The 27412-nt window shown below is 50.8% G+C and overlaps 1 protein-coding gene across 1 annotated transcript; it reads right to left on the minus strand.

Moving 5' to 3' along the window:
• Positions 1–18612: 18612 nt before the first annotated feature.
• FAM124B (family with sequence similarity 124 member B) lies at positions 18613–27122 on the minus strand. Its single transcript, XM_075158198.1, has 2 exons — positions 23626–27122; positions 18613–20921 (listed from the first exon to the last, which is right to left on the minus strand). Exons 1-2 carry the CDS (start codon positions 24352–24354, stop codon positions 20289–20291), a joined length of 1362 nt encoding a protein of 453 aa, XP_075014299.1. The 5' UTR covers positions 24355–27122; the 3' UTR covers positions 18613–20288.
• Positions 27123–27412: the final 290 nt, after the last annotated feature.

Consider the following 27412-nt stretch of genomic DNA (forward strand, 5'->3'; position numbering starts at 1 on the left):
AGCTTCATTGTGCTGATCTTCATCTATAGGGAGAAACACATGGGGCAGCTGAGGGTTCTGCTCATCACTTCACAGTTCAAGCTCCTGGATGTGGCTCTCCTACATTGGAAACGAGCTGTAGCCATGAAGGTTGCAATTCTGGAAAACACACAGTGGTTCAGAAGAGCTCGTACATCCCATGCCCAAAATTGTCTCTATCGGAGCTTAATAGAAAAGGAAGTCATTTCAGGTGCTGTTTGGTATGCGTATGCAATATCTAAGAGTTTAAGGACTCCCTAGATGGGTGAAGAATAATTCAGGTACGCTTGCAGACCCAGACCTTGCAGAGGCTACAGACCAGCCTTCCACTGACTCTTCTGAGCGTTGATACAATAGGGAGCAAAAGATACAAATGTGGTGGGCAGGAGAGGGGGTAGAATAAAGTGGAAATATTTGAGGATTTTATAGATGATTATGTGATGAGTTATAGGAGAAATTTATGCATTGGAGTTTTGCGCTAAAATATCCCGTTTTTTCACTGTGCGTGTCCAGGAGGCACCTGCGCAGTGGACAATTGTCAAAGGGACACCAAGCCACACTATCACTTCAAAGAGGCCACAGTAGGCACCTTGAGATAAGTGAAAACAGAATAAATCTGACAGATGCCCTACATTTATGGATTAAAAGAGAAATTTCCCTGACAAGCTCTGAGCCCAAGCCAATCGCGCTGTGCTGCTGTATGCTGACTAGGAGGCAACTGAGGCGTGAAATGCAACGTCTGTCCCAGACCTTTTCAGTCTCGATCCAGCTGAGGATCTCTCAGTCCTGGCCGTTAGGCAGATCAGACTGTAACAGAGATGAATCCAAGTCTGGGTATGGAACCTCCTTCAGAGCCACTTCCAGCAGCCAGAGCGTTGCTGGGTGAAAAGGGATTTTCAGAAACCCTTACCTGCGTGATAACTCATTGTCACTGGGAGCCAAAGGCGGCGATCGTCCCCGTGCCGCCGTCCCGCCGGCTCCACTCTTCTCGGTTAGAAATGAGAAGGAAAGACCACGAGACCTGCTGCCTCTCTGAACTTCACCCGCAGGCCCACAGAGCTCGCCTTGGAGACAGCTCTTGTGATGAAAAGGGCTTTCTTGAGGTAACAAAGACACATTAGGTTCCGTCAAGACTGATAATTAAAAGCCACAGCAAATCATCCCTAAATCAAAAATATAGTTACAGCATGTGCTTTGGGAAAGAGCACAAAGGGCCAAAATTTAATTTTCCTTAAGTCAGCACATAAAATCTTTGGCTAATGTCTGAAACACAGCTGCCTCCGTGATGCCCACTGGGATTTCTCTGGAGAAGAGATGGAGAGAAATGTATTCAAGACGTAACGCAAGTAGCGTGAGCTAAGCTGTTTTAATTCTCTCTTTCCCCATCCCCAGGTTTCACTCCAGTGTCACTCACAACGCCGGGGTTTTTACTGGTGTCTACATCTGACGCATTTTCAAAGCCCAGAAGCGAACAGTGCTCAAAAGACAGTGAGAGCTGCTTGAGGACCGCTTTCCAATATTTATACAAACAACCTCAGAGCTTTGAAAACATCTCAAAGCCCCCGCTTCCCACGGAGGCCCTCCATCACACCCGTGAGCTTTGGGTTTGGCCCAGAGCACAGGAAAAGCCTGAACTTGTGAAACAGAGGTTAGTCAGATTTGACTAAACATCTGGTCATCGTCAGTGTGGAGAGCAGCACTCCGAGATGGGCGTTTACGATATTGGCCCTGAGCAATTGCTATTTCTTACGAAATGGAGAATTTAAAAGTTTGCTGTATACAAGGCTGTTTATTGGCTTCCGTTATTGTTTCCATCGGTTTCCTTTTCCAACACCCAGCTTGCAGAAGAAGCACTAATCACATCCAGCAGACACCTCCCCAGACATCCACCGCGTACTTTACGCTGTCAGCAGCAGTTGCACTGCGGTCTGCACCGCAGAGACAGCTCTGCCATGGGCTGGGAACCGTCCTGCCGTGCATCCGCGCGGCTCCGCCGTCCGTCCAGGCCCTTTGCAGCACACTCAGATCAGCTCCATGAGATTAAAAAAACCAACCCAGTTCCAATTGCAATGATAACTCTTACAGAGTTTGCAATTATAAAGAAAATGTAGGCCAGCAATTGCAAATTTGACTCTGCTTGGCAGCAGGGACTCACCAGCACCTTCTGAAACCCAGCCGCTCTCGTCAGAGGTGCCTTCTTTTAGGCAGCCAAGTCGGAAAACCGTTGGCCAGAAATGTGTGAATTAGTCAGTACCGCTGTGAGTAACAGGAAGGGAGGTATAACGACCCAGACGACTGCTGCCTCGTCACACAGGCTGCGGAGCTCCGCAGAAAATGTTAAGAGCATTATTCATCCTGCCACTCGCTGGGGAAATACACTTTCACTGCAAGGCTCTGGGGGACGGCGTCCGCCTCTCTGTGCCGTGTCCGTATGGCGCCTGTGCTGGGGACCCCTCCAATACCGCCACGGGGCAAATGGGGAATGGGACCTGTCCTGATGCTAAGACACCACACATTCCCAAAGCACGTAGGAAGAGGTGATCTCCAGGTCTTCTTTGGAGAGAGGGAGAGGATTATTTAATGAAACTGCGTGGGGTGACATCCCCCGAAACCTGGCTGTTCTCAGTAAGACAGCAACCCCGCCAAGGGCCCGTGGGTACGTGCAGCGCAGCGCCCTGTCGCGGTCTCCAGGCGAGCTCAGCCCGTGCCAGCGTTGCTCCAGAGCAGAGAGCCCCACGCGACGCTGGCCGGGCTGGGGTTCCTCAGCCACGGAGAGGTCTGTCCATACAACCAGAGCCCTCCATCAGACAACTGGATGGTGCAGAACGCACTACCCCATGCAGACCACAAGAGCCAACCATACCCAAACCTTGCAGAGGGAGATGCATACGCTTACCTGTGTCTCTGAAGAGCCTTGTTGTGCACATCAGGGTCCTTCACACAATTTTCACTGACCTTGGAGGGATTCAGAGCAAAAATACTTGAGCATGCACTTTCCCGAACGGAGGTCGCGGTTCCAGATTGTTTCTCCGTGTTCAAACAATCAGGTTAATAAATCAAAATAAGCTCTCAGAAGATTCGTGTTCAAAAAGGATTAAAAACATCAGGGTTTTTGCCAGAAATAGTAGGCCCAGATACAGGGTTGACCCCTCTTTTGCCAAACACACAGAAAACATCTGCGCAGTGAAGCAAAACTATGTAGCAAATTGGATCAAGATGATTCTGACCATGTTTGTGGGTTCCTGAGATCCTTTGTTCAGATGGAAAATAAGCAAATTAATATGCAAGTCTCATGAAGTTGGGATATGCATCAATTTGTAGGGGGGCTTTTATGCCTCTAGATAAAGACTTCACAGATTGCTTTGTTTAAAAGAGCACGAGACAAAGAATAGGAGCATTTCCACAGCACAGTGCGAAGTTCACCATTGTCTGTAGGTTAGATTCAATGCTCAAATACAATAAAAATGAAGTCATGCTGACATGTTAGTATTTTATTCAACAACATTCTACGAATAATTCAGTAGGGATGATAAAATAGCAAGTTTATGTCTGTTCAGTACTAGACAATAAAATTTCACTACTCACCTTTCACATAGCAATATCACCAGCAGGTCAGAGCCCTGTTAGATGGAGAACCTTACAAACATATAGCAGAAGACCCAGTTCTTGCCAAGAGAAGTCACGCTGACAAAAGCACACTGAAGCCTGGCTGATTTAGGCAATAAAGTTACCTATAGTAAATCCCAATTAAACTGGGCATCTCCACCAAAGGTTCTCTCAGTGTTGCCTTTACCCACCTAGATCCTTATTATTCCAGGTGGATATTTCCAGCTCTTGGGTCAAGTTGGAGTAAGTTGCAGCATATCCCATAACTCTGATTTGGAGGTAATGACCATCCCACCTCTGAACATGGGCTGAGAAAAATGGTATTTGTTTACCTTGTACAAACATTTGACCTTCTACGTAACCCAGATGAGGGTTTAAAAGGCGCAACCATATCTCATTTAACATTTCCACCACTCGCTCTCAGCTGTTTGCCTTCACGGATGGCCCGTTCCAGCTTTGCTGCTTGAGCGCGAACCCTGCGGAGCCTGTCGCTGCGGGCAGCTCTCCCAGGGAGCTCCTCCACCCGGCGAGGAGGAACCGCTGGCCGCTGCTGACAGCAGAGGCTTTTGAAAGATGATGGGCTAAATTCAACTGTTGTTGCTGAGGTTGTGCCGCTGAGAGCTTATCACTCTGGGAAACACACATGGAAGAGATTTAAACAAATACAGACACAGAAAGCAGAGCAGAACATTAGATCTAAAACTACACCCATTAGAGAAAGTCCAGCAATGCCTTGTCTCTTGATAAATACTGAGCCTGCAGCAACGTCCTTTGCACATAAGTCCTATAGAGGAGGGATGACCTGTCTGCCAGCTAGACTAGGAAAGGACATAGGCAAGACAGAAGGTGTGGTTTTAGGCTATCACCGAAAACTCCTAATTCGAGTGATTATTTATACAACCAACGATCTCCTGGGAACAGCAGTACTTTGGGCCCACCTTTCTTTTGGTACTGTGATGACACAGGCTAAGCCACTTCGAAATTGTATGAGGTACTCCCATGTTTTAACTGGAACGCTATCATAACTTTTTATTTCTTGGCTTCTATTACTCAGTCAGGAGCATTTCTTACAGCACTGGGCCACCTTCCAGGCATAACATCTACCAAAGGCACTGAGTATGTCCTAGTTTTTCTCAGAATACAGCCCAGAGCAAAATGACTACAATACAGCAAGTGCAGAAGAGAACCAGCAGCAAGGAGGTCAAATAGTAATTAAGACCAAACCGAAAAAAGAGCAAACCAAAACTGCCTAATCTATGACCCCAGGAGAAAATGATTGCGAACAACAAACAAAATCAGTTACAGTAATGCTTTGCAGAACTAGCAGTGCAACACAACTCTGCAGGGTAATAGTGAGCGGGAGCAGTCCCAAAATTCCCAATACCCAGCGCTGCTGGATCAGAATCTGTTTTCTGCCACCGGCAGGTGGGAGCCTGGGAATGAGCACTCCCCACCTGCACGCCGAGGAGAGCACCCAGGGGTGGACGTGGGGCTTCTTCAGCACCAGAGCACCTGAAGGAGGAGGCAAGCCTACTGCAGTTGTATAACTTCTAAAAGGCAACATCAACAACACGTTAGCTGACTGACCTAAACACACACGAGACGAGCACAGCAAAGATATCTTAGGATCTACCTCCCTAGTATCCAAATCACTGTACACTACACAACCGTAACAAGCGCTTCTTGACTAGGAGAAGGGTGAAACCTCCAAGTGCTGCTAGAACTTAATTTCCAAGCACAATCAATGCTCCTGCCAAAGTAGGACCATCCACTCCCCAGGATCTTCCAGCAGCCTGTAGTAATAAGAACCTCCAGAGGCAGGAAAAAGACAGAAATAGTTCCATTAACACATGTAAACACGTAAGGAGCATGTAAAGACAGAAATAGTTCCATTAACACATGTAAACACGTAAGGAGCATCATGAGTTTTTTCTGATCCCACCATTCACATCCCTCTGAGATACCCCGCTGTCTGGGAATGCCCAGACTCACCAAGAAGTGCCTTAACTGTAGTCTAGCTGGCCTCCAACTCCTACTTTAAATGGAAGAAAGACGCACCAAATAGCTCATCATTCCTCCAAGCAAGGAGAAGGACTTCTTCACTGTCATCCAAAAGCCCCTTCTCCTCCTACAGATGCCACAACTTCCTTCCCTTCCGCCCACCACTGACCAGCCTTCATGGAGCCGTTCTCAGCCCTCAGCAGCCCTGATTAAAGGCAACATCATCGTCTCACCATCCCTCTGACAAAGAGGAATTATAAAGACTGAAACAGGGAGTGATGGTACAGCATGAGAAAACAGAGAAATCAGCCTGAGTACCTAAGATCACTGCAGTCTGCATTTATGCCATACATCTGCATTCATCCTCTTCCTAATTATTCTCATCCTTCTTTCCAAACAATAATGGGGATTTTTTTTCAAATATCAGACATAGGGCTCAGACCTCTGGATGCCTATTCAGGTGTAAAGTCTTGGCATACTGTTGAATTTATGTTAAGCCAGCTCATTACTGCTGAACAATAGCCAGTGAATTGGCTATTGTTCAAAGAAATCACTTATCAAGGCCATGCCCAATAAAAACAAACTGTTAGTGCAACGTTTTGAAGTGTATGAAAGGAGGATTAAGGAAGAAGGATGTTGTTGCAGTTAATGTGTAAGATTAAGAGATGAGAAATCTGGTTTTTATTAAAGGGACTCTCCCTGTGATGTTGGGCAAGCTGTATAAAATCCCTTTATTTTCATTTCCCTCTGAATAAAATGGGAATAATACTGTTTTCCTACCCAGTGGAGAGGTTTAGATCACTTCGGCCCTAATGCTCACAATGCCCACCACCAAAATGTCCACGAAGCACGAGGTGAAAGAAAAAAACAACTCAACCAACCACATCTGATTGACTGAATTTTTAAACTCAAATGAATTGACTTTCATCCAACTTCCAAAACCCAAACCGACTACACACCATTAGGCTAAGAATAAGCATGAGAAACGACACTCCACAGGGTAATTTTCTGGAGAGGTTGGAAGCCCCGGGAGCGGGGCTGGGGATGAGAGCACCTCCTCAACCGTAACCGCGCGGCTGCGCCTATGACAATCTCATCAATTCTGCGCCGCGGCACAGCGTCCCCGGGGCGGCTGGAGCCCGGGGCGCGCTCTGCACCCCGCCAGCTCTCCTGCCCCGCACGCCCACGCGCGTGCTGGGTGTCAAGGCATTAAATTGCATTTATGCAGCTGAGACCTCCACAGTCCCCCAGAGGTAACCAAGTTTTAACCTGCCGCCCCTTTGGAGCAAGCTGGTGCGTTGCATCCTTCCCAGCCAGATGAGCGGCTTTTCAGTCACGATGCTGGATGAACGAGGGGGTTCTGAGGAAAGCCTGAGCCCGAGTCTGAGTTCCGCGAGCTGCAGATGTGCAGGAGCTGGGCACAGCTGGGCTGGCAGGGGACGGGACCGCTCTGCTGACGTCTTGCCGGACCGAAGGGCAATCGCGTCAAGGGCTTCGTTTCCTACATTTCTGTGGAAATTACTGTGCTGCCTCCTACACACTTTGCAAAAGGATAAGCACAGAGCTGCACTGCCTCCAGGGCCTGATCCTGTGCTCAGCTCTGACATGTCGCAGCTGGAACTGCTACCCACTGCTGAGAGAAATGGCTTTCAGTCATAAAAAAAGAAAAATAAGGGAAAAAAAAAAATCACTTCAAGTTTGGCAAAGCCTTGTAGGAAATTTTCAAGGAGGGCTGTTTCTCCCACACATCCTCTGCATCAGCAAGGTTATTATTATTATTACAATTTAAGATTACAGACAAATTACAGCTTTTAGAACATACAACGGGTGACTGCTTTGGCTTTTAAAAATTGGCCAAGATGTTGTAGATGTTAAAAGGGGCTGCTGCATGCCCATAACATCTCCTTTCCCATTACCATCAGCAACACCATGCAATCCTCCGTAAAGTAAAAACACATGCTGGAGCATTAATGATAATAGATGGATAGGCTGAGGTTGCCAACGTGCATTTCTGTGTGTAGGTCAAGCAAGACAGAACACAAAGGAGAAACGTATAGAACAAATGCTCTCAAATAATCACTCTCCAAGCAGTAACTGTGTATTGAATCAAAACCATGATAGATTCTCTTGCAGACAAATCCTACCCAGAATAGCAACTGAGAAATCCAGACAAGTATCCAGGAGGCCACCCGCTCCATGCAGCGTGGGTCAGCTGCTCGTGGGCGGCCATCACTGCCGTCTTCACCTGCCTCTCGGAGGTCCAAAATCGCTGTGGTGGGTGCGGAGGGAGGAGATCTGCATTCAACCTCGGCCTTGCATACTTCCCAAGTATTTTCATTGTCAATACAGTTTCCTTCACAAACAACTTAAAAACGGTCTGAGGCTTGTCATTGCTCCTGCCATAAAAGCACAGCAGAACATGGAAAATACAGGAGTCCATCAAATCTCACAGTCACACCAGAATCAAGAAAAGCTCAAATTAAACCTGGAAAAATCCCATCCCACTCTGTTTTTGCTAAGTTGCGTGCTATCCAACTGCAGCAAACTGCACGGGTGCCTCACGAGGCAGCGCTGCAGTGGCTCTGGGGCGCGGGCAGCCCCCGGGGTTCCAGCACCCCTTCCTCCCCGCCCCGGGGAGCAAGGCTGCGGAAGCACTACCTGGCTGGCTCACTGCGGATGAGCAGTAGTAGTCCGCATACTTCCAAACGCTCCGAGACACACTCTCATGAATCAAACAGCTGAAAATAAAACCCAGCAGCCAGGTAAGTGGGGCAAGGGCTGTGAATCTGCGAGACATTGGAGGAGAGTGTTTTACAGGTCCTCCTTCCTTCCTCTCCTCCCTTTTTTTTTTTTTGGCTAAACGCACAAGGTCTTCTTTGGGACATGGCTTTCCACATCGCTTGTGAGCTTAAGTAACCCAGCTCGTGCAAGCGGCCAAGCGCCGGGCGGTGACAGGGCTGTCTGGTATTGCGGGGGGCCGCCGGGCTGACGCCAGCCTGTGACTCGGCAGCTCCCACCGGGCCCCGGGAGCTCTCTGCCCCCCGCTACCACATGTGCTGCCGCTTGGGTCGCGCTGGCTGCTGCTGCTGGGCTGGTTTGTGCCGCGCTCCCCCGGCCGGATTCAGTGGGGACGGGCTGTGCTGGCAGCACATGTGGACAACGAGGAGGAGAAGGAGCCGTTCCTGGCACGTGCCGTGGCCAGCCTGCCCTGGTGCATGGAGAGGGGCCAGTTTCAGCCCCTGGCACGTCCTCCCACCACCACCCCTGCTCCTGGTGACCCCTCCGCGTGAGCCCGCCTGCCAAGTCTACTGCACCTCTGCCCGGCACACCTCCTGCTCCCACCCACGCCCTGGCAGCACTTCTTTTTTTCCAAACTAAACCCAGGAACCAAATACAACACAGGGCACAGAAGGAGCATGAAGGCCCCACATCGAGTACCCGCCTTACTGATGCCAGCAAATTACAGACCGAATGTAATCTCTTTGAATGAGAGGCGCCTCGAGACATTGATCGTTTGGGGAGGCACAGGGACCGCATATCCCATGCCAGCATGGTGCAAGATAGGGCCTGTCCACAGCTCGGTTCCATGTCAAGCAGAGCAGGGGAGAGAAAGCCCTTGGTGCTGATGAAGGCAGGCAAAGCCAGCACACTGACACAGGAAGAAATGAAATGCTGGGGAGGCATTTGGCCTGTCATCACTTAAAACTTGCAAACACAACAGTGGTTATTACCAGAGTTGAACAATGAAACTAGAGAAAAAGAAGTCTCCACTAAGACAATTGCTGAATCAAAACAGCTACAAGAAGTAAAAGTTTTGCTCTTCCTTAATAAAAAACGCTTGGCTTCCCACGGCACATATCTTGTCTCAACTGTTTTAACACCTTGTGCCATGTGCTACAGAACGAGGTGGCTCAGCAGCTCAAGCAGGCTGTCAGAAAGCTGCAGCTAAGGGTGGCCAAAACTCCAAGTTTGTGAGAAGTCTAAACCTCTTGAAATCTGGTTTCACTCTGATTTGCAACAAAAACTAACATTTGCAAAATTTCTCGTGACACAGAATGATTTTCCCATCTAAAAAGAATATCTGGTAAACATCAGCATGAGGCATTTCTGCAATCAGCTATTCCCTCTACAAAGCCCAGTAGCTCTGAATTAAATCAAGATGAAAAACCACAGTGAAATTGTCAGGGAACCTCTGCTCCCTTCCCACCCCTTCCCGTGGTCTCCCAGCTCACACGAACAGGCTGGAAACCCTCACAGCCTACTCGGGTCGGGGTTGTAGGTTTTGGGGAGCCGGGCTGCAGGGCTGGGAGCCCAGCGCCCTCCTCAGTGTGAAGCCACTGAACCTACAGGTGAAACCAGCTGGTGGCCAAACGGCCCCCACCGAGGCCAGTGGGAACCCAGCAGGACCTCCGCAGAGCCCAGGCATCGGCGTTCGGCAGCTGATCCACCAAGACACTTCTGGCGGTGCCAGAACCAATTTGATTAGTTGTCTTCCAATGACTCAACTCGCTTCTGGAAAGTGCATCTACATTTTTAAGCACTGGCTGGACTGGCAGGAGGCCACATAGGCCAACACAACCACCACTGTACCCGCCGGGTAAGGAAGCCCCTGGGAAGTGGGATATCAATGCCGTGAAGTACTGCATTTGATCTACAGCACAAGGTTTCATAACACTCATTTACTTCATCTCAGTTACTTACACCCATCCCAGCGACCATTACCGATTTCCCACAGTTGCGTTCAAAGGAAGCTCTTGTGCCGTTCCTAACACATGTGGTCGCCCTGTGAAGATGCTTCCATCTAACACAACCAACAAACAAGGGAGGGAGAGGAACACAACCAAGATCTGCTTGCTTAGATCCGCTGCCAGGCTGGAAACAAAACTTCCAGCTGCTGGGATGGTGAAAACATGTTCCCTTTGTACTCACTGCACACTCAGAACTACATCTCTCGTGTTGTCCTGGGAGTTTCCTTGAGTATAATCTCCTTTGTTTGTTTTAATTGAGAATCCCTGGGGCATTTTAAGCCAATTCTGGTAAAGCAAAAGCAAAAACACAAACACAAACCACGCTTCCACTCCAATCATACGCCCGTGAAGCTTCAGACTCAAAAAGCAACACGGGAACACCACGCTCAGGTATCTCCCCCCACCAGCCAGCGGGCAGCTCAGGCGCTGCACGGAGCGGGCAGCTGCCGGCGCAGGGGGCAGGGCAGAGCGGGCAGCCGTGCTCCCCGGGGCCCGCCGGGGTTTGCGCTCCCTGCTCGGAGCACCGCTGGAGAAAACGGCCAGCACACAGCACACTGCCGGCAGCGGCCTTTGCTCAGCCGCGGTATCTAGCTGAAGAGGGAAGTCCCGCGAGCCAGGCGGGCTCATTGCCAAAATCTAGGGCAGGCAATAACCGCTACTGCGTCCTGGCCACTCTCACCCTGATACGTGCTCTCCCAGCTCCGGTTTTCAGCAACAATAAACGCAGAGGAGGGAAGCCTTCCCTCCGCCGTGAGGTGAAAGACCAGTCCACGGGAACAGGCAGGTGTTTAATGACAGCCCAGGCCCAGGCCGGGCGCACGCTGCCGGCGGGGTCAATGAGCCGGCGGGCACACGCGCTGCGCCCACGAGACCCGGTGTGCTCGCCCTGGCTCGCCGGCAGCCGCGTCCCCGGAGGAGCCCAGCTCCAGCAGCCCTGCTCCCGGCACTGTGGGGCTGTCCTCCGCGGCCTCCCTGCTCCCAGCCCTCCCTCTTTCCCCCAAAGCAGCCTTGAGTCCCCCCGCAGCCGACGGACTCGGGGACAGATGGCGCAGGGAGGCTCCAGCTGCGGTAGGGCAGCTCCGGGCAGGGGACAGCCGGGGGCAGCCCTCGGGAGGCCAGCGGGAGGATGGGGTTCCCAGCCAGCCTGGAAAAAGGACCATGGACGAGCATTTATGGCCCAGGCACCTGATTCAGTCATTCCTGCGAAGGCCATGAGCGTGGAGGACTCCAGCTGGATGCCGATGACAGCCCTCCCGTGCCTGCAGCCTCCGACCAAGCAGCACAACACCGGTGGATGGGAACGGACAAACCATGAGATCCAAGGGGAGATTAGGCTGAAGTTTAATGTTTTCTTTCATGTAAATATAGTATCACTCTAAGCTGCAGTCACTCATCCCACCAGCCGGTAATTCTCAGGCCCCAGAAAAACTCTTCCATCTAGTTCAAAAGGGGCACTGCAGGGGCTGCTGCTTACCCCAAGGTTTTTCCTTACTGGTGCTCAAACAAACGCTGGGATTTAAGGCTGAGCTCCCCCCAAGCAGGTCACCCCGTTCCTCCCCCTGGGAACACCGCAGCAGTGGCAGGGCACAGCCCTTTGCCCACAGCAGAGGCACGGAGCTGCCCGCACGCCCTCCTGCCCCCACACCGCAGGTCCTGGGTGGACCCTCCTCCTGCACATCAGCTGCGAGACCTGATGAGCATCATCTGTGGAACAGCGGGAGGGAACAGGGGAGAAGTGGTGATGCTGGAATACGAAGTTGGGGCCAAGAAGAGATGCTCTGATGGCACTCTGCAGTGAGGGCAGCCCGGCATTGCGCAAGAGCCCTCTCCTGAGGCAGAGCAAAGGCAGCCGCTTGGGCTGCCTGCAGCGGTGGCAGGGTGTTTCCCTGCCATGCAGGGACCGAGGGTGGCTCAGGACTGCGTGGAGCTCTGCAGAGACCTTTGGTCCCCCCAGCCCAGCGGGAGTGCTCGCTGCCACCACGTGAAGAAAGAGACAAAGGTAGCCCAGGCACGGGGCAAGCCACCATCGAACTATGCCCCTTGCCACCTCAAACGCCCAAGTGCAGAGAGATGATGCAGGACCTGCACTCGTCCCCATCACCGCACCCATCAGGGACGATCCCAGCCATCAGCACGTCACAGCCAGTTACGTGCGCAAGGGCTGGGATGCCCCTGGACATCACCTCCTCCCGTCTCTTAGTGAGCCAAACCTAAGGCAAGAAGAGGAGGAGGGATTTTCTCTTCTTCCTCCATGCGAAGGTGCTGAATCCCAGCTATGCCAACAGGAGGGGGGTTGCTTCAGAGCAAAGGACCTCTTCCTACCTCCAGTCAGTTGTCAGGGCATCTCTTATCCTATCTTCAAGTTTTGGAAAGCGAGGATCAATCTTTTTAGCAGCTGTGACAGCTAAAAGCCCACCGGCTCCTGTCTGCTCCGTGCCTACCGAGACCTGCTCGCTACAAGGCTCCTTCTGATGCTGAGATGCAACTCGAGATGATCCCAATTAAAGAAGTGAGGCTGTCACAATTTCAGCTGCACAAGTGAGATGAGAAAACTAATGGTGTCACCAAGTGTCTTCAGGAACAAATTTACAAACCTAATCACCTCCCAGCATAGCTGGGCTGCCAGTGCCTGAAGGAGGGTGATAGGGGAGAAGAAAGCTTTTGGGACTCTTAAAGAATATTAATTCACACTAATAGGAATCGGATCTGTCCTTGCCTGTAATCAGTAGCAGAACTGAGATCCTGAACTGGAATATTAATGCAAGTGCTCCATGGGAGATGGAAGCCTCTCAAAACCTCTCTCAAATTACGAGAATTAAACATTAGAAGAGTAGCACAGCAAACTGCAATGCAGTTGTAGTGTCGGAAGGAGTCTGCTGAAGGAGGAGGTTGAGAAATTCAGTGGAAGTATCACTGCCTCCTGGTAGTGGCCAGGATTGCAGACCCCTACCCAACACATCGATTTTTCCCTCTAGACACCCTCAAAACCTGGGTGCAATCCCTGTTTCTCCTGTAAAAGAGATAACTGAATTTTTAATCCTGGATTGATCAGGCACATCCTCTGTGCTTAATGAAACCCACTTCATGGGAACAGGAAAAAAATCGCTTATTGTGCCAGTTGTTGTATGTTGTTATTCTATATAACTGCTGTTATGTTTTGGGGGCAAGGAAATACCTCTGACACTTCTTTTCAATGAGGTACGAAGGATTTGGGGTGTTCAGCTTGAGATATGGCACTGAAAACGAGCAGCTCTTCCTGGAAATAAAGCTGATGGGGAACGCCTGATGCCGAGAGGGGGGCAGATCCAGGACACCACTTGCTGCTGAAGCCTTTGGCAGAAGAGGTGCCTGACTACGAGTTATTACCCTGAGGAATATACTGCAGGTGTCAGGCAGGTTTTTTCAAAGGCATTTTGTTCTCTCTTGTTAGTTTTTCCCCCACCGCGTGTTTGGCCGCAGGGGTTACAAAGCAGCAGAGCACCTCCGTGGCACTGAGCCACCGCAGGGATGAACCAGCCTCGCGCTGGGAGACAGTCCACAGCCAGATCGGCACTTTGCTGAATGGGGACGCATCGTACTCCCTCCAGGTTTCTTACCGAGGCCCAGATGGAGCACTCGGGTCGTTCCCGTACATCCCACCCCGTCCTTGGGAAGCTCCTGCTGCCAAGTCCCCGATGCCTGCTAGTGAGCAGTGCCCCAAGGCAGGGATGCGCCTCTTGCACTTACTGTACCAGGGCCCACAAGAGTGAAGGAAAAACGAGTTTTCACCTCCCTGAGGACAAACAAAAGGTCCAGGTGAGCCTTGCATGAAAACACTTACTGGAGAAGAGAACAAAAGTGAAACCTCGTGAGGAACTCTGCGCAAGCTGAGCCCCCAGCCCTGACGCGTGCACGCTCCTCCACTCCCGCATGTCCCATGCCAGCCGGCCTGTCAGACTGACATGACTAATATTTGGAGGTTTACTCAGGGTTCACTAGCAAAATCCAGCAGCAAGACGTCCCACCTCCGCCACGCAGGCCCAAGCAGCTGCTGCAAAGCCGGCCTGTCTGCAGGAGGTGCCAGGAGGGACGGGCAGGGAGATGCCGGCGTGCACGAGGGCAGTAGCCTTCCTCCCCGCAGCAGTGTCTGCAGCACTGAGGGCAAAAGGGGCCACAGGGAATCCCCCTGATCCTGAATCACCCCTTCATTGCTCCTGTGCTGAGAGGGGTGAACCGCTGATCTGCATGGCATGGTGGGGGGAGAGAAGGATATGTGCCACACGCAGAGGGTGCCACGGGGACCCCTGAGCCCTCTGCCTCCCTCTCACAGCCCAGACCTCTCCTTGGCTTCACTTTGGTTTCAGCAGAAGTTTCCTGTTCCTCATTATTAAAGAAAAGCAAAGCCTAAGGGCCTCTGAGCTTCATAATTCACTTTGCAAGCGAGCCTCGGGGCACAGAGCGACCGCAGCCAGGACCCAGGAGCGCTCTGCATCTCCTCCCCTCTGCCCCGCCAAAGCAAAGGTCCTGCTTCCCGCCCCGCTCCGCCGCACAACGACCTATCGCCTCTGTCAAGGGGAATGGGATTAATTCACAACAACCCAAGAGCAATCCTTTGGTGCTCGACTATTGATGAAAACGGAGAGGTTTTTTAACCTTTGAAATTAAACTACCCCCAGTTAAAACTAATGATTTACTTTTTTCTGTTATTACAGCTAAAGAGTTGATCTGCTGTAGTATTTTTTAGCAAAACATCTTTGTAATAAGCATGTCAGTAACATATCTTAATTTTCTGCACACTCAGCAGATACACAGCAACAACTGCATATGAAATTGCAGAGCATCAATGTCTGAGGCTGCCATCAAAACAATAAAACATGTTAAGGGCAGGCTCTATTTTTCCCTGTCACTTACAGAGATCTCCTTAATTAACCAGTTTGCTGGCAGAGAAAATGAATGAATGAGAGATAAATTGGCTTTCTTTGTTATTAGTGTCTCTATTGTTTTCTTACACATCAGGTTAATTTAATGTTAATGAAAGTCAGGATCAAAAGCCTCAGTTACCAGAACTTCGGCGGGGGGGCCGAAGACGCTTACAAGAAGCTCCGTAAGGAGCTCAGCTGCACCGGACCACAGCCGGGCCTGGAGACCCGATGCTGCAGAAAGGCAGAGCCTGGTGGGGGGGCCCTGGCCGCAGGCAGCTGCCCACCTCCCCGCTGGTGCAGCGGTGCCCGTACGGACATCGCTGTGAGCCCGGGAACTGCCGCGGGGATAACGGCCTGGGGTGGGTCCTCCGGGCGGCTTCATGAAAGTCTGTGAATACGGGGCAGGATTGATGCCGGGACTAAATTACGAGGCTGACGAAGACCTGACCGCAGATCGCAGCTGCAGCCTGCCCGCAGTCCCCGCGCTCCCTGCCGCTGCCGCTGCCGAGGCGGGGGGACACACCGCCGGAGGGGGAAGCCCGGGGCAGGCAGCTCCCACGGGCGCGGGGCCCGCGGGAGGAAAGATGCCCTTTGCGGGCACCAGGCGGAGCTGGTGCGTCGGGGACGGGCGGCGCTGGGCCCGCCGCCGGCCGCCCGCACCCCGGCCCCGCAGCCCCGGGGCCCGACCCAGCGCACGCCCCGGCCGGGCAGCTCAGCCGCGACAGCCAGGCGGAAACAAGAGAAAACAAACAAACAAACGAAAGAATAATCATTTAAAAAAAAAAAATAAATAAAGGAGGGGATCTGGCAAACTGAAAAGACCAAGAGGTGAGGGGTCAGGGCGCCTGGCTGGACTCCAGTAATACAGCAGAGAGGCAACAGCGGAAAATTTACATTACTGCTACAGCTATGTGCAGGTTAACGGAGGCACCCATCCGTCAGCGACTCTGCACCCTGCCCATGCAACGTTACAGCAACAGAGACCCAATGCCCAGGCTGTGGGTGCGCTGAGCATAGGTGCCTGGAGCACACCCTGGCACGGCCCGTGGCGGAGCTGGAGCTGCCGCACTCGTCTTTGGCTAATGAGACAATTTCTGGTTTGCGTCCCCGTTACAAACACAGGATTTCTGATACATGCAACATTTTTTTCCTCCACCAAGTGGCTGTGAAGCTTTGTCTGTCCTGGGCACAGAGCACAGCACCAACACAGAGGAAGAATACCCTGCCTGAGCTGAGAGAAGAAAAACCCCAGACCCACCAGTGTAAATCTGGAAAGCTCGGCTGTGCTCGCTGGACTACCTCAGGATTTACGAAGGCATTCACGAAAGCTGAATTTGGCCCAAAAGTCAGGAAAGAAGAGTGCATTCAGCATTTGCTTCCCCGAAAGAATCAAGCTTGCCAACTTCTCGTTAATACGAGAGGCCAAGCCTGCGGCATCACTGCTGATTCCAGCAGCCGCGTGCCAAGGCCAAGGTTGCCTGGGTGCCCGCCTGCACCGCGGCAGGGTGCCAGGCACGGGGAGCGGGGGGAGCACCCCCTGCCTTTGTGCCCGTATCCAGGCATCAGGGAGTGCTCCCACTCCTCCCCAGCAACTCATCCCTCAGAAATACCACTGTGCTCACTTCAGAGGAGACAAAAGACACCATTTCTGTAGCCAGGGGCTAAAACAACAAAAGCAACAGCAGCCGCCTCTGCAGGTTGGGTTAAGGTGACTCCAGAGCGAGCTCTCCTGCTTCGCCCGACTCCCACTGCCAGCAGCTCCCACGGTCAGCACGCACCCTGCTCCTGCTAGAACAGATTTCCCCCCTCCATCACCCAGACTGTGCAACTGGCCCAGGAGAAAAGCCTTTCCCTTCGGGCTCGGCTGTTCACCATCAGCCCTTGTGAGCAGAGCCACAGCAGCATCTCTGCTGCCTCCTGGGAACGGGGTCACCCAACAGCGTGGCTTGCTGGAGTCCCCTCTCCTCCATGCTCCTGCTCCCAGGTGTGACACTGCCTGACAGACAGAAGCCCACAACGCAGGATGCCCACCACCCTCAAAAAGTGCACATCTCAAAATTAAAATCTTGGTTAGTGGGTGCCAACCCATGCTGACCACCTTGGCTGCTGTCCATCAAGGTGTCCATCAGAGGAATCAGCAGCTCGGTATCCACAGCACCATCACCCCTGATGGTCACGGCTAGGTCAGAACCATTTCCACCAGACTAAATCATTTATACCAAGCATGACACATACAAATGGTGAAAAAAAACCCCACCTCATCCCCCTTCATTCAGGGTTGCAATGCCATCATACCTCTAATAACTTCAAAACTCCCTCTACAGTTTTCTACCAAGACTGTTTTCCCCTGCCTGCTCTGCTGGGACCAGCACGCGGGATGGGAGCTGGGGGAGAGAGAAGCCCCCGGCTCAGCCCGCCGCCAGCCTTGCCAACCCCCCACACCTCGCACGTCCGCCTGTCCCCAAGAGGCCGCTGGGTCTGGCTGCTCACCTGTGAGCTCCTCACGTGTTGTTTGGGCAGAGCTTCAGCAGACCTCCGTCAACCTGCGCTCTCTCTTATTACCCTTTTTTTAAAAACCTGAAAGAAATGGCACAGTATGCAAGGAAGAAATGTAAAATAAAGGTTTTTACCATCTGAGATACGAACAGTCTATGGAAAATGTGAATCTTTGCCTTCCACTGCTGCACCCTCTGACCCAACAGCTGCCTGTGTAATACAGCATTTACACTAAGTGTATCTGCACTTAAAATACATGTATTTTATATACTCACTGTTACAAGCAGTATTTTCAGAGCAGTTTTCCTTTGACTTGAAGTTCTTCTCTTCTGTGATCTATTGCAAGCAGGTGAACCTCATGTATCATTTTCTTCTCTTTTTGGTTTTAAATGATGGAGCATTTCCCCATGCTAGATACTGACCTTCTACCTCTTAAGCACCTTCTTTCTCTCAGGTAAAATGAGATTATGCTAAATAATCACACTCAAGTACCTTTGGCATGAGAGAGAAGAGAGAAGGCCATGAAATCTCTTTTTAAAGCCGTTTCTCCCAGGAATCCCACTTCTGGCTTTACTCCTGGGTTCACGCCTATCCCATCCATGCCCACTGCCGGGGCTGTAACTCTGTGTTTATAGACGGCTGCCCTACCCCGATCCCCCTCCTCTCTCCCCATCCCTCCCAGCCCACCCTCGCACACACCACAGCGAACCCGGAGAGCGAACCTGCCGGCAGGCTCTCCTCTTCGCTGCTTACCCAGTTGACCAAACATTTTCTCCAGCTCTGAAATGACTGGCTAAGCTTCTAGCATGCTAGGTAAGATTAAATAATCACCCTCATAGATGTAAAATATGTCAGTATGATTTATTAAAAAGTCCAAAATTTTTACGGAGCTGATGAAAACAGGGGGCGGTTGGTAAGCGTCGAGTGAAAGAAGTGTCCTGGTCAGCTTTCTGGTCCCTGAACCGAAGGGTACCTGAGCATCGCTTCCAGGGCAACCCCAGCCGTCAGGGCGCGGAGGCGCAGAGCGGGGACAGCCCGATTCCCGCCCGCAGCTCTTCAGACCAACTCGGCTGCGCCTTCAAACTTCCCGAAAATGCTGGCCCTTCGCAAAGCCCGAGCTAACATCCAGCAATGGCATCGCTCCCCAGTCCCGCTGGGCTGCACGGCCCACCGGCAGCAGCGGGGGGGTTTGGACTTCCCCGGGTAACGAAGCTCGTGCAGCGCAGCGTGGGCTGTCTTCAGCCGGCACAGGTACAGGTAAATACCCAGAGAATTGTGCAGACCCCCCCGCCCCCCCGGAAGGCTCTGCTGCTGCCCATCAGCCTCTGCCTCTCCTTGGGCTGCAAGAAGCCATCGCCTGTCAAACCTCAGTTATGAACTAAGAAGAGGCAATGAGAAGGCACTCTCCAAACAAATTCACGCTTTTGTGTAAAGCAGAATTCAGATATATTTACAGAGAAAATACCTCTTTGTTGTGCTGTTTGGAAGGTAAGTAGGATCAGATTTGGCTTTTCTTTTAGTAATGTCATTCCTCTGTCATGCCCTTCCCATCTCTTTCCCTTTGAGATTTACTTAATCCTACTCGAGAAAAGAAAACTGCTGATCAAGATGGGAGTTATTCCAGCATCTGTTGCTGAAACATTACGTCATTTCTCCTGTCCTTTTTACTCTCCAGCATTCAGCAGTTCCCTCCAAGACTCTTAACTTCTCTTGTCTTCTGTTAATTAAAACCCAATTAGGATTGCCTGCTGATAACTGCACACTGGTCTAACAAAGCCTGGCCTGTTGCTGGGTTTATTTTGTTAAGTGTCATATGAATAGGCAACAGCAGGTCTTACTGAGCATAAACATAGCTCAACTATTCTCTGCAAATGTTTGCTTTTTGTGTGTACTGTGCTAATTTGGGGAAAAGGTCTCTCTAGAAATTTTTTTCTTCAAAAATATTTTAAAAGAACATTCTTATGTTTCACATCTTGCATAAAATTGACAACATCGATAGGTTTTAAATACCAACAACAGGGGAAGCGAGAAGGAACACAGCGGAAAATCGGCGTAACCAGTGTGACCATGCCACTGCCTTGTTCCAATACGTCCCGGCGAGGGACGATGAGCCCCCATGGCTGGGGGCATCCAGCTGCTTGGGCAGCTTAGGCAAACTGCACCTTCTAACCCCATCTGAAGATGTCACTGGCTATTTTTTAGCATCTCAGAACAGCTCTAGGAGTCATATGGCTTATTCCTATACATTGCACAATAATCCTCCAATCTACTCTGCATTAAAAAAAATAAACCTTTCTGTACATACACTGTTATTTTTCCCCGCTTTGCCTGCAGCCTCCTTAGCATCGCTCCATGGGAAGTAAGCGCCTGCCTCGGTGAACCCACTACTGAAATGTTGTCGCAGCTACGGAGGTAAGCTGAGCATCAGCGGTCACAGCACGAGGAGGCACAACACACACACAAACGCGCTCCGCTGTCATTTGGAAATGATGAGTCCATCTGGCACGTTTGTTTTCAGTCATATAAAGAATTCCTCCTCCTCCTCCTCCGCTCTGTTTGCAGCGCTGGCTCGCGGTGTTTGCGAGTGGAAGCCCAAAGCTCTTTGCCCTGCTCCTTTACTCCTTTTGGCTGCAGCAAACAGCAGCTGGGTCCTGTCCTGGGAGGGCAAGGCACTGCCAGCCCCATCCGTGGGTGCTCGTGGCTGGAGGAGGCTGCTCCGCAGGTCCCTGGAGAAGCGGTTCAGCGGGCAGCGGCCACTCGCAGGGTTCGCCACAGCGAGCCCAGTGTCGACGTTGGTCTCTGCTGCCTGCCGACGAACACGGCTCTCCCGCAGAGAAGCCTGCAGCTTGCTGCTCGCCTGTCTGCGGAGGGAGGTGGCATCCCACCACGACGGGGCCACCGGACCACTGTGAGAAGAGCAGAAGTGCCTGTGGAGGTCACTGCTGGCTTGCTCATGAGTAGGGGCTTCGCTTTGGTCAGATTTTGTTTTACCCTTCGTGGCTCTGACCTCCCGGCTTCTCTGCCCAGGATTACCCCACTTTACAGGCAGAGGGGCTGGGACACAGTCCTGCAGGATTTTTTCGTTGCCTGCATTATTATGCCGATGGGAAAGCCCAATATTTGTTTCATGGGGCTTTGAGCTGTCTTGAACCTGTTGAATAAAATTTGGAGAGAACCCCATTAACATACCGTTCTAGCTTTACTAGGTGATGCTCTCACCTAGCCTCGCTGTGCTGAAGTCACCTGCAGCGTGAGTCCGTCAGCCCCAGAGAACAGCACGGGGCTCGCACAAGCCTGAGCCGTGGCAGATGGAACAGTGTAGATAACGTGATGCACACGGAGAAAAACCATCCCAGCTCCACATACAAAATGCTAGGCTGTGAGTTGACCATAACCCCAGGGTCTCATTTCTGTGACAGACAGCACCGAGTTAGCATCAGTTCAGTGCCTGACAGCAGTCTAGAAAACAAATGAAATCTTAAGAATTATTCCAAACAAAACGGAAATTGTTGTTATGCACGGTGCAGCTCTGGTCCCCCAGCTGGACCATGGCGTTTGTCCCTCAACCGCAGCGCACAACAGAGTATCATGGGGCTGGAAAGGCTCAGAAGTGGACAATGAGGACAACTGCAAGTACAGTAAAGGAACAACCACGTATGCTGGGAATCTTAAGCCTGGGGAAAAAAAAAAAAACAGTTTGGGAGGGAGAGGGTAAGAGGCTATAAAACCATGAGCCACCTGGAGAAACAGATAGGTATTGTCCATTCCCTGCCATTTGCAATGCAAGAAGCAGAGGCCATCAAATGAAGCCAGGTGGAGCCAATTTCAAATAAGAGAAGGTGACAGTAGACCTGAGAAGGTCCCTGCCAAGGTATCTTGCGGATACAAAAAGTTCACGTGGATTATTTATCTAGTCTCACAAGGGGAGATAAACCCTTGGAAAGGAGAGTCACTGCAAGTTACCACAGCTGGCTTCAGAAGACCCTTGAGTTTAAAACGGGCAGCTCAGGAGCATATTGGTGGGGTGTAACACTTGCACTTGTCCTCTTGCTGTTCCTCCCATGGCAGCCGCCTGTGACCAGCTGCTGGGGACAGAGGCTGGGCAGGATGAAGCCTTGGTCTGACCCCCCTGGCCCCTGCAGACAGGCTGATGGTCTCAGGACTTTCTGTGGTCACCACCAGCACTCGGCTGAGCAGCGACACTATGCTTGAGTGAAACAATCCCGTAGGCTCATCTGTCTTTTAATAAATTATAAAACTGAAATAACCAGTCATAAACCTTACTATTTTGAGAAAGAAACAAGAAAGTTACACTTGAATTTAGTTTCTCCCAACTCATGGACAGCTTTCAGAGGGCTCTCAGGACTAGTGCACACACACGACAGATTTGCTGCAGGTGACCTAAACACAGCACACAAATAGCTGTGCCTGTCCCAAAACCTCCTTGGAGGCACCAGATCTACTGGAGCTCCTTCACATCTGCAAATCCTGACCAGCTGCTTTTGGAAAGAAACTTCTCCAGGAAGCTCTGGATCAAGTGGCATTCCTCCGACGGCTGGACAACACATGGACCAACACTTACCCAAGGAGAAGATACCCACCAGACCAGCAAGGCCAATGGGACCAGGACCTGCTAAGCACGTCCCACTTGTTCCTGCAGAGCGTGCCACCCCCGGGGACACCAGCCCAGAGCAAGGCACCCGCCTCGCCAGCCCTCTGCAAGACTAGAGACACATTTCATGTCTTTATTTATGAAACGGCACATGGAGATGGTCCTACTCTCCTACTTAAGACTCCTACTTGAGTCAAGGCTAAACTTGTAAAATTTGAGTACTAGGGATCTCCTGTAAACACTCACAGAAAGGACATGGACTGGAACAACTTCAGTGAGCAACTTCAGGAAAAAAAAGGAGAGGATGTGGTTTATTTACTTCTTTATCAAACCATGCAGGACCAACTTCAAAGCTACGTGAAGATGCTCAGGGCCTTGTCCAGTTCATGTGGGTGGCAAACCAGTTTATAAAGTGATACTGAATGAGAAGTATGCAAAGGCTGCCCTGAGGATTGTTCAGAGTAGCATAAAAATAGGCCATACAGAATAATTAAGCAGACTTGTAGCAAATGAGCTCTGGAAGGAAAATGAAAAACCACAGGATGGGCAAATTTAAATATCCAAATTACAACAAAAAATAATCAGAGGGAGGAGGGGCTGTTAGAGCAGGAAGAAAGCACACTGAGCTAAACTGGCCCCCTGCTCACACGTGTAATTCCCACTATGGATCATCTCGGCACAGTCGTCTTTGTTGGTTTTTATTTATTTGTATCCACACAGCCTCCGGACTGCACACTTGAACAGAAAAGGCAGAGATCTCCTATGACACATTTCTCTGGCACGTTTGCCCAACTGCAACTCACTCAAGAGCTCACAAAATCTATTGCAGGCGATGATGTATCAATACTATACTTACAATACATCTGGTTTTGGATGCTAAAAATCTGCTTTCAAAAACATTTATAACATAACGACTTATCAGAAAAAGAATAGGCTGCTACAATCATTTGATTCAGGCAGGAAAGGGAAGATGTTAAAGTAGCCTGCTCAAAAAACAGCATTAATATTTTCCATTTCAGGCAAGCAGTAATGATGTTAATTTAACAATATAAAAATATTCCAAGGATCTGTGCTTATATTTATCAATGGCATCACAGCACTGGCAGATACCAATTACTGCATTCACAAACTCAAAAGCAAACATAAACAAGCCAAATCTTAAATTCCATTTTTAACCAGTCCTGCTTCCCTCGAAAAGAAAAAAAAATAAAACGCCTCCTCTCGGAGCACCACGGCCACATACCTGAAGCAGAATTGTATTTCCTTCATAGTCTTGTGTTTGCCACCTGGTGCTACTGATAGGAATACACGGGTTAGGCAGGAGAGGCACCAGCTGCCCGATTTCTCGCACCTTGAACTGCAAGGCTGATGACTCCTTCGGCTCGGCAGCCACCCCGATGGGCAGCTGCTTCAAGCAGAGCTGCACAGCAGTATTTTGGGTTGCGTACAGCACAAAGACACAGAAGTTGCTTTTCTGCATAGTCGCTTCTTTCTGTAGGATCATCTCGTAGAGTCTCACTGCATCCTCATAGTTATCGAAACTGCAGTAGAGGGTGACGCGCAGGATTTCGGGGCCACAGTGCACCCGCCTGACGCCCCACACAGGCATCTGGTCGTCCAAGCCATAGAAGTCCTGGTGAGCTGGAGCATAGAGGTGGCTTTGCCCATTAGCAATCTGGGCACACTGGTAGCGCCAGGGTGGATGCTGGAAGAGCTCATGGACCTGGAAAATCCGTTCTTCTCCCAAGTCCTCATGTAGAAAAAGGAGAACAGATATTCCAGGAAAGCCACAGCTTCTCTTACGGTATCTCTCGTAGTAATTCAATGGAGTAACTCGCTCAGACACCAGGAAAAGTCGAACGTCTGGGCAGATCCACTCCAAAAGCCGATCCAGAGTTTGCTGCAGAAGCGACGAGTGTCCCGAATTGGCAAGAAGATGCACAGTCATCAGAGAGTCTGCTCTGTCATCCATCGCAAAGGTTCCTGACAAGAAATAAAACCAGACAAATTGGTGCCTTCCCTTTCTTTCTCCTACTACTGCAGCCTCAGTAACATGGAGGGGTGTACTGTAAGACAGGCAGAATGAATTCAATCTTCTATAAGCTTTGCAATAGCCCGATGAAATACGCAGGTCTGCACAGTTAATGTACGCGAGGCAGGTGAAGAGTGACGAGGATTACGTGACCGGTCCCAGGTCACTCACATCGCAGCAGAGCTCAGATGAAGGCTCATTTTCCAACTTGAGCTCTGGTCACCATGTATCTGCAACCGACGTGTCCAGAAACACCTCTGTGTCCTACAGCTCCTGTCCTTCACAGGACAGGGCAGCAGAGGTGAAGAGCACTGAAGCACAAAAGCGGTAATTCTCCGAGATGAGATGACTTTGTAAGAACACTTGCCTGTCAGCAGTGGAAACGCGTGCTCCGGATCCGGCCGAGTCCCTCCGGTGCGCATCTCCGTGCGATCGCCACCTTTTGCAAAGGCGATGTGGCACTCGTGTTTGAAAACCTCAGCATATTTCCCTGTAGTCAGCAGGCTGGGCTTTAGCTCGTTGTAAAAAGCTTATGATCTTTGTGAGTCACACCCTTCTGGAGCGTACAGATAAGCTATTCTTTAAAAACAAGGAAGGAAAACAGACTAACAAAAGAAAAAAAACCCATGTGAACACAACAGATAACAATACGGGCAGATATGAATCAGCCTCAGGAAAGAGGAGCTTTGGGAAAAAACCTCAACCGTAGTTACGCGCTTCACAACACAGGTAGCTGACTGCCTAGCTGGAACCCAGGTCCTGGGTTATTATACACAGCCCTTAAAAGCTGGGTGCCAGGCTTCCCCCTTTCAGTGCCCTGTGTGCCTCTTTTTCCTCCTCTTTTTTTTTTTTTTTTAATGCTGAGATACCCATGTAATCAGCACTCTTAAGCAAATTCCAGGTTTTTTTCCTTGCTCCTTGGGTTTACATATTGGTATTTAATTTAGCTTATTGTGTGGACTACAATAGGAATGCTGAAAACACACCTCTTTCCAGGCCTCTTCTAGCGTCTAGCCAATAAATCACACTGTCCCTTCATCTCTTATTTTGCCAACCCAGGAGCAATACATACAAGTCAAGCCAACCCCCTTTTCTATACAGAACTGCCCTCACCACAACCAGTATTTAAAACAAAACTGGGGCCTCCGACGATGCATTCAGCTCCATCTAACGAAGAGCAACACATCCCTCTCTGCTGACATACCAATTTCCCTCTCAAACAGCCAAGCACAGAAAGCAGTGGTTCACCGTGCAGAAATCCCAGCATTAATAACAATCCGTTATTTACAACTCTGAACTATTTTTTTTTTTAAATACAACCCTAGTGTTATATTCAACTGAGCAAAATCTCCAAGGTCTAGAGGTACAAGTCGCGGTGCCTTGGTTTCCTTGATGTAGAAGATCACTCTCAACTGGTAGAAATACACATTCATGCTTTAAAACCCCACTGACACCAGTGTACAATAAAAATACAAAGGCTGACTAGAAAATGAGGAAAAAATTGATTTGCACTGGTAGAGACAAACCCACCCGCAACACTTCCAAGCAAGTAACAACAACTGTTGGGAGGGAGACAAAAAAAACCCAGCCTTCGGACAATTGCAGGAAGAGAGTGAAGAGAAGAGTGCAAGTGCTCAAAACATTAGAACTCTCTAGATGAGCTCTGAACACCACAATTTTACTGAAATATGGAAAAGGAAATGATGCATCAGCTCTTTGCTACAGGGCAGGGGCAAGCAGTCATCTGCCTTCCTGCATGTGAGGAAAAGGGGAATTTGGCCTGTACAGGAAAACACTGAAACTAAGAAAGGTCACGGGGGCTCGGTCTGTAGCTGGAAGCACGAGCTGCATTTCAGGGTCTGCATTTCTGTTCTGGTAGGAGGCAACGGCGCTGGGCACGGCAGAGATGCCCGGCACGGCCACAGCGGCAGCGTGCCGAAGCAAAGCACCACCCCTGCGGTGCTGCCTTAGGGTCAGGCAAAAAAGCAGAGACCGGTAAAAGTCAAAGTGGGTAAATATGAGTGAACATAGACACGGTGCGGGGGGAAAGCCATCCTCACCCTGCGCGCACAGCGGTGGGACGGCGGGCTGGCGTACAGCCCAGCAAGCTACCAGGGGCTGAGCAGGCAGCTGGGTGAAAGCGGCAGCTTTGGGGCCAGCAGCAGCCTGGCCTGAAACAACCGTATTACTAGGGAAGGATTAGCGAAGGAAACAGAAAATATTGTACAGCAACTTATAAATCCATAGCACATCCGTATCTTGAGTAGCGTGTGCTGGTCCAGCTGCCCTTGAATAAAATGGATGCGGAGATGTAGGGAGAAAGCAGGAGAAGACAAGAGTAATGAAAGAAGCTGCTTCAGTGAGAGGAGCGAGCAGACGAGGACTTTCAGCGGGGAGAAGGAACCACGGCAGAATATGCTATAGATCTATAAGGTCATGAATGGCATCAGGAGGGTAAAAGGGCAGTCATAGGCTAAAGTACCCTCCAAAAAAGCAGCGGGGGGATAAACTGCAGCTAGCAACACCCATTTCCAAACAAGTGAGGAAACGCTTCTCCGCACAGTGTGTCATTGAGGCGGCCACAAGGCAACGTGATAGCAGAAGTTTTTAGGGATTCAGAAGGGGACCGAGTACACAGATTTACCAGGCTGCCAGGGGCTGGTGATGAGTTCAGGGATGCAGAGCAGCTGCATTTTCTCAACTGCGGCGCTACCTGAACCAGCCACCCCTCGCCTGCCAGCGCTCGCTCCATCGTGCCCCCCTCCCGCGAGCAGGCTCAGCCCCCCGCGTGCTCCCCCCGCGCACTGCGCTGGCTCCCGCTCTGGACCATCACCCCCGGGCCGCTCCTACGCCGCAGGCCTGGTACCTGCCCTCCGTCTCCCCCCCTCCCACGGAGCAGCGGACCCGGTCACTCCTCCACCAGTGAACTGTCACCTCCAGGCGCCGGGAGAGGGGCGAGCGCGGGCTGGCACCGCTTTCCTCGCGCCGCCCCATCGAT

Source organism: Calonectris borealis, chromosome 9, assembly GCF_964195595.1.
Source record: "Calonectris borealis chromosome 9, bCalBor7.hap1.2, whole genome shotgun sequence".
In the NCBI taxonomy this organism is placed as follows: Eukaryota; Metazoa; Chordata; class Aves; order Procellariiformes; family Procellariidae; genus Calonectris; species Calonectris borealis.

Bases quoted from the DNA above. Each gene is read 5' to 3' on its own strand.
- FAM124B (XM_075158198.1), bottom strand. From the start codon at position 24,354: ATGGATGACAGAGCAGACTCTCTGATGACTGTGCATCTTCTTGCCAAT. The intron at 20,922-23,625 runs GTATGTGGCCGT...TTTATTCAACAG, and splicing joins GAAATACAATTCTGCTTCAG to GTTCAAGACAGCTCAAAGCC.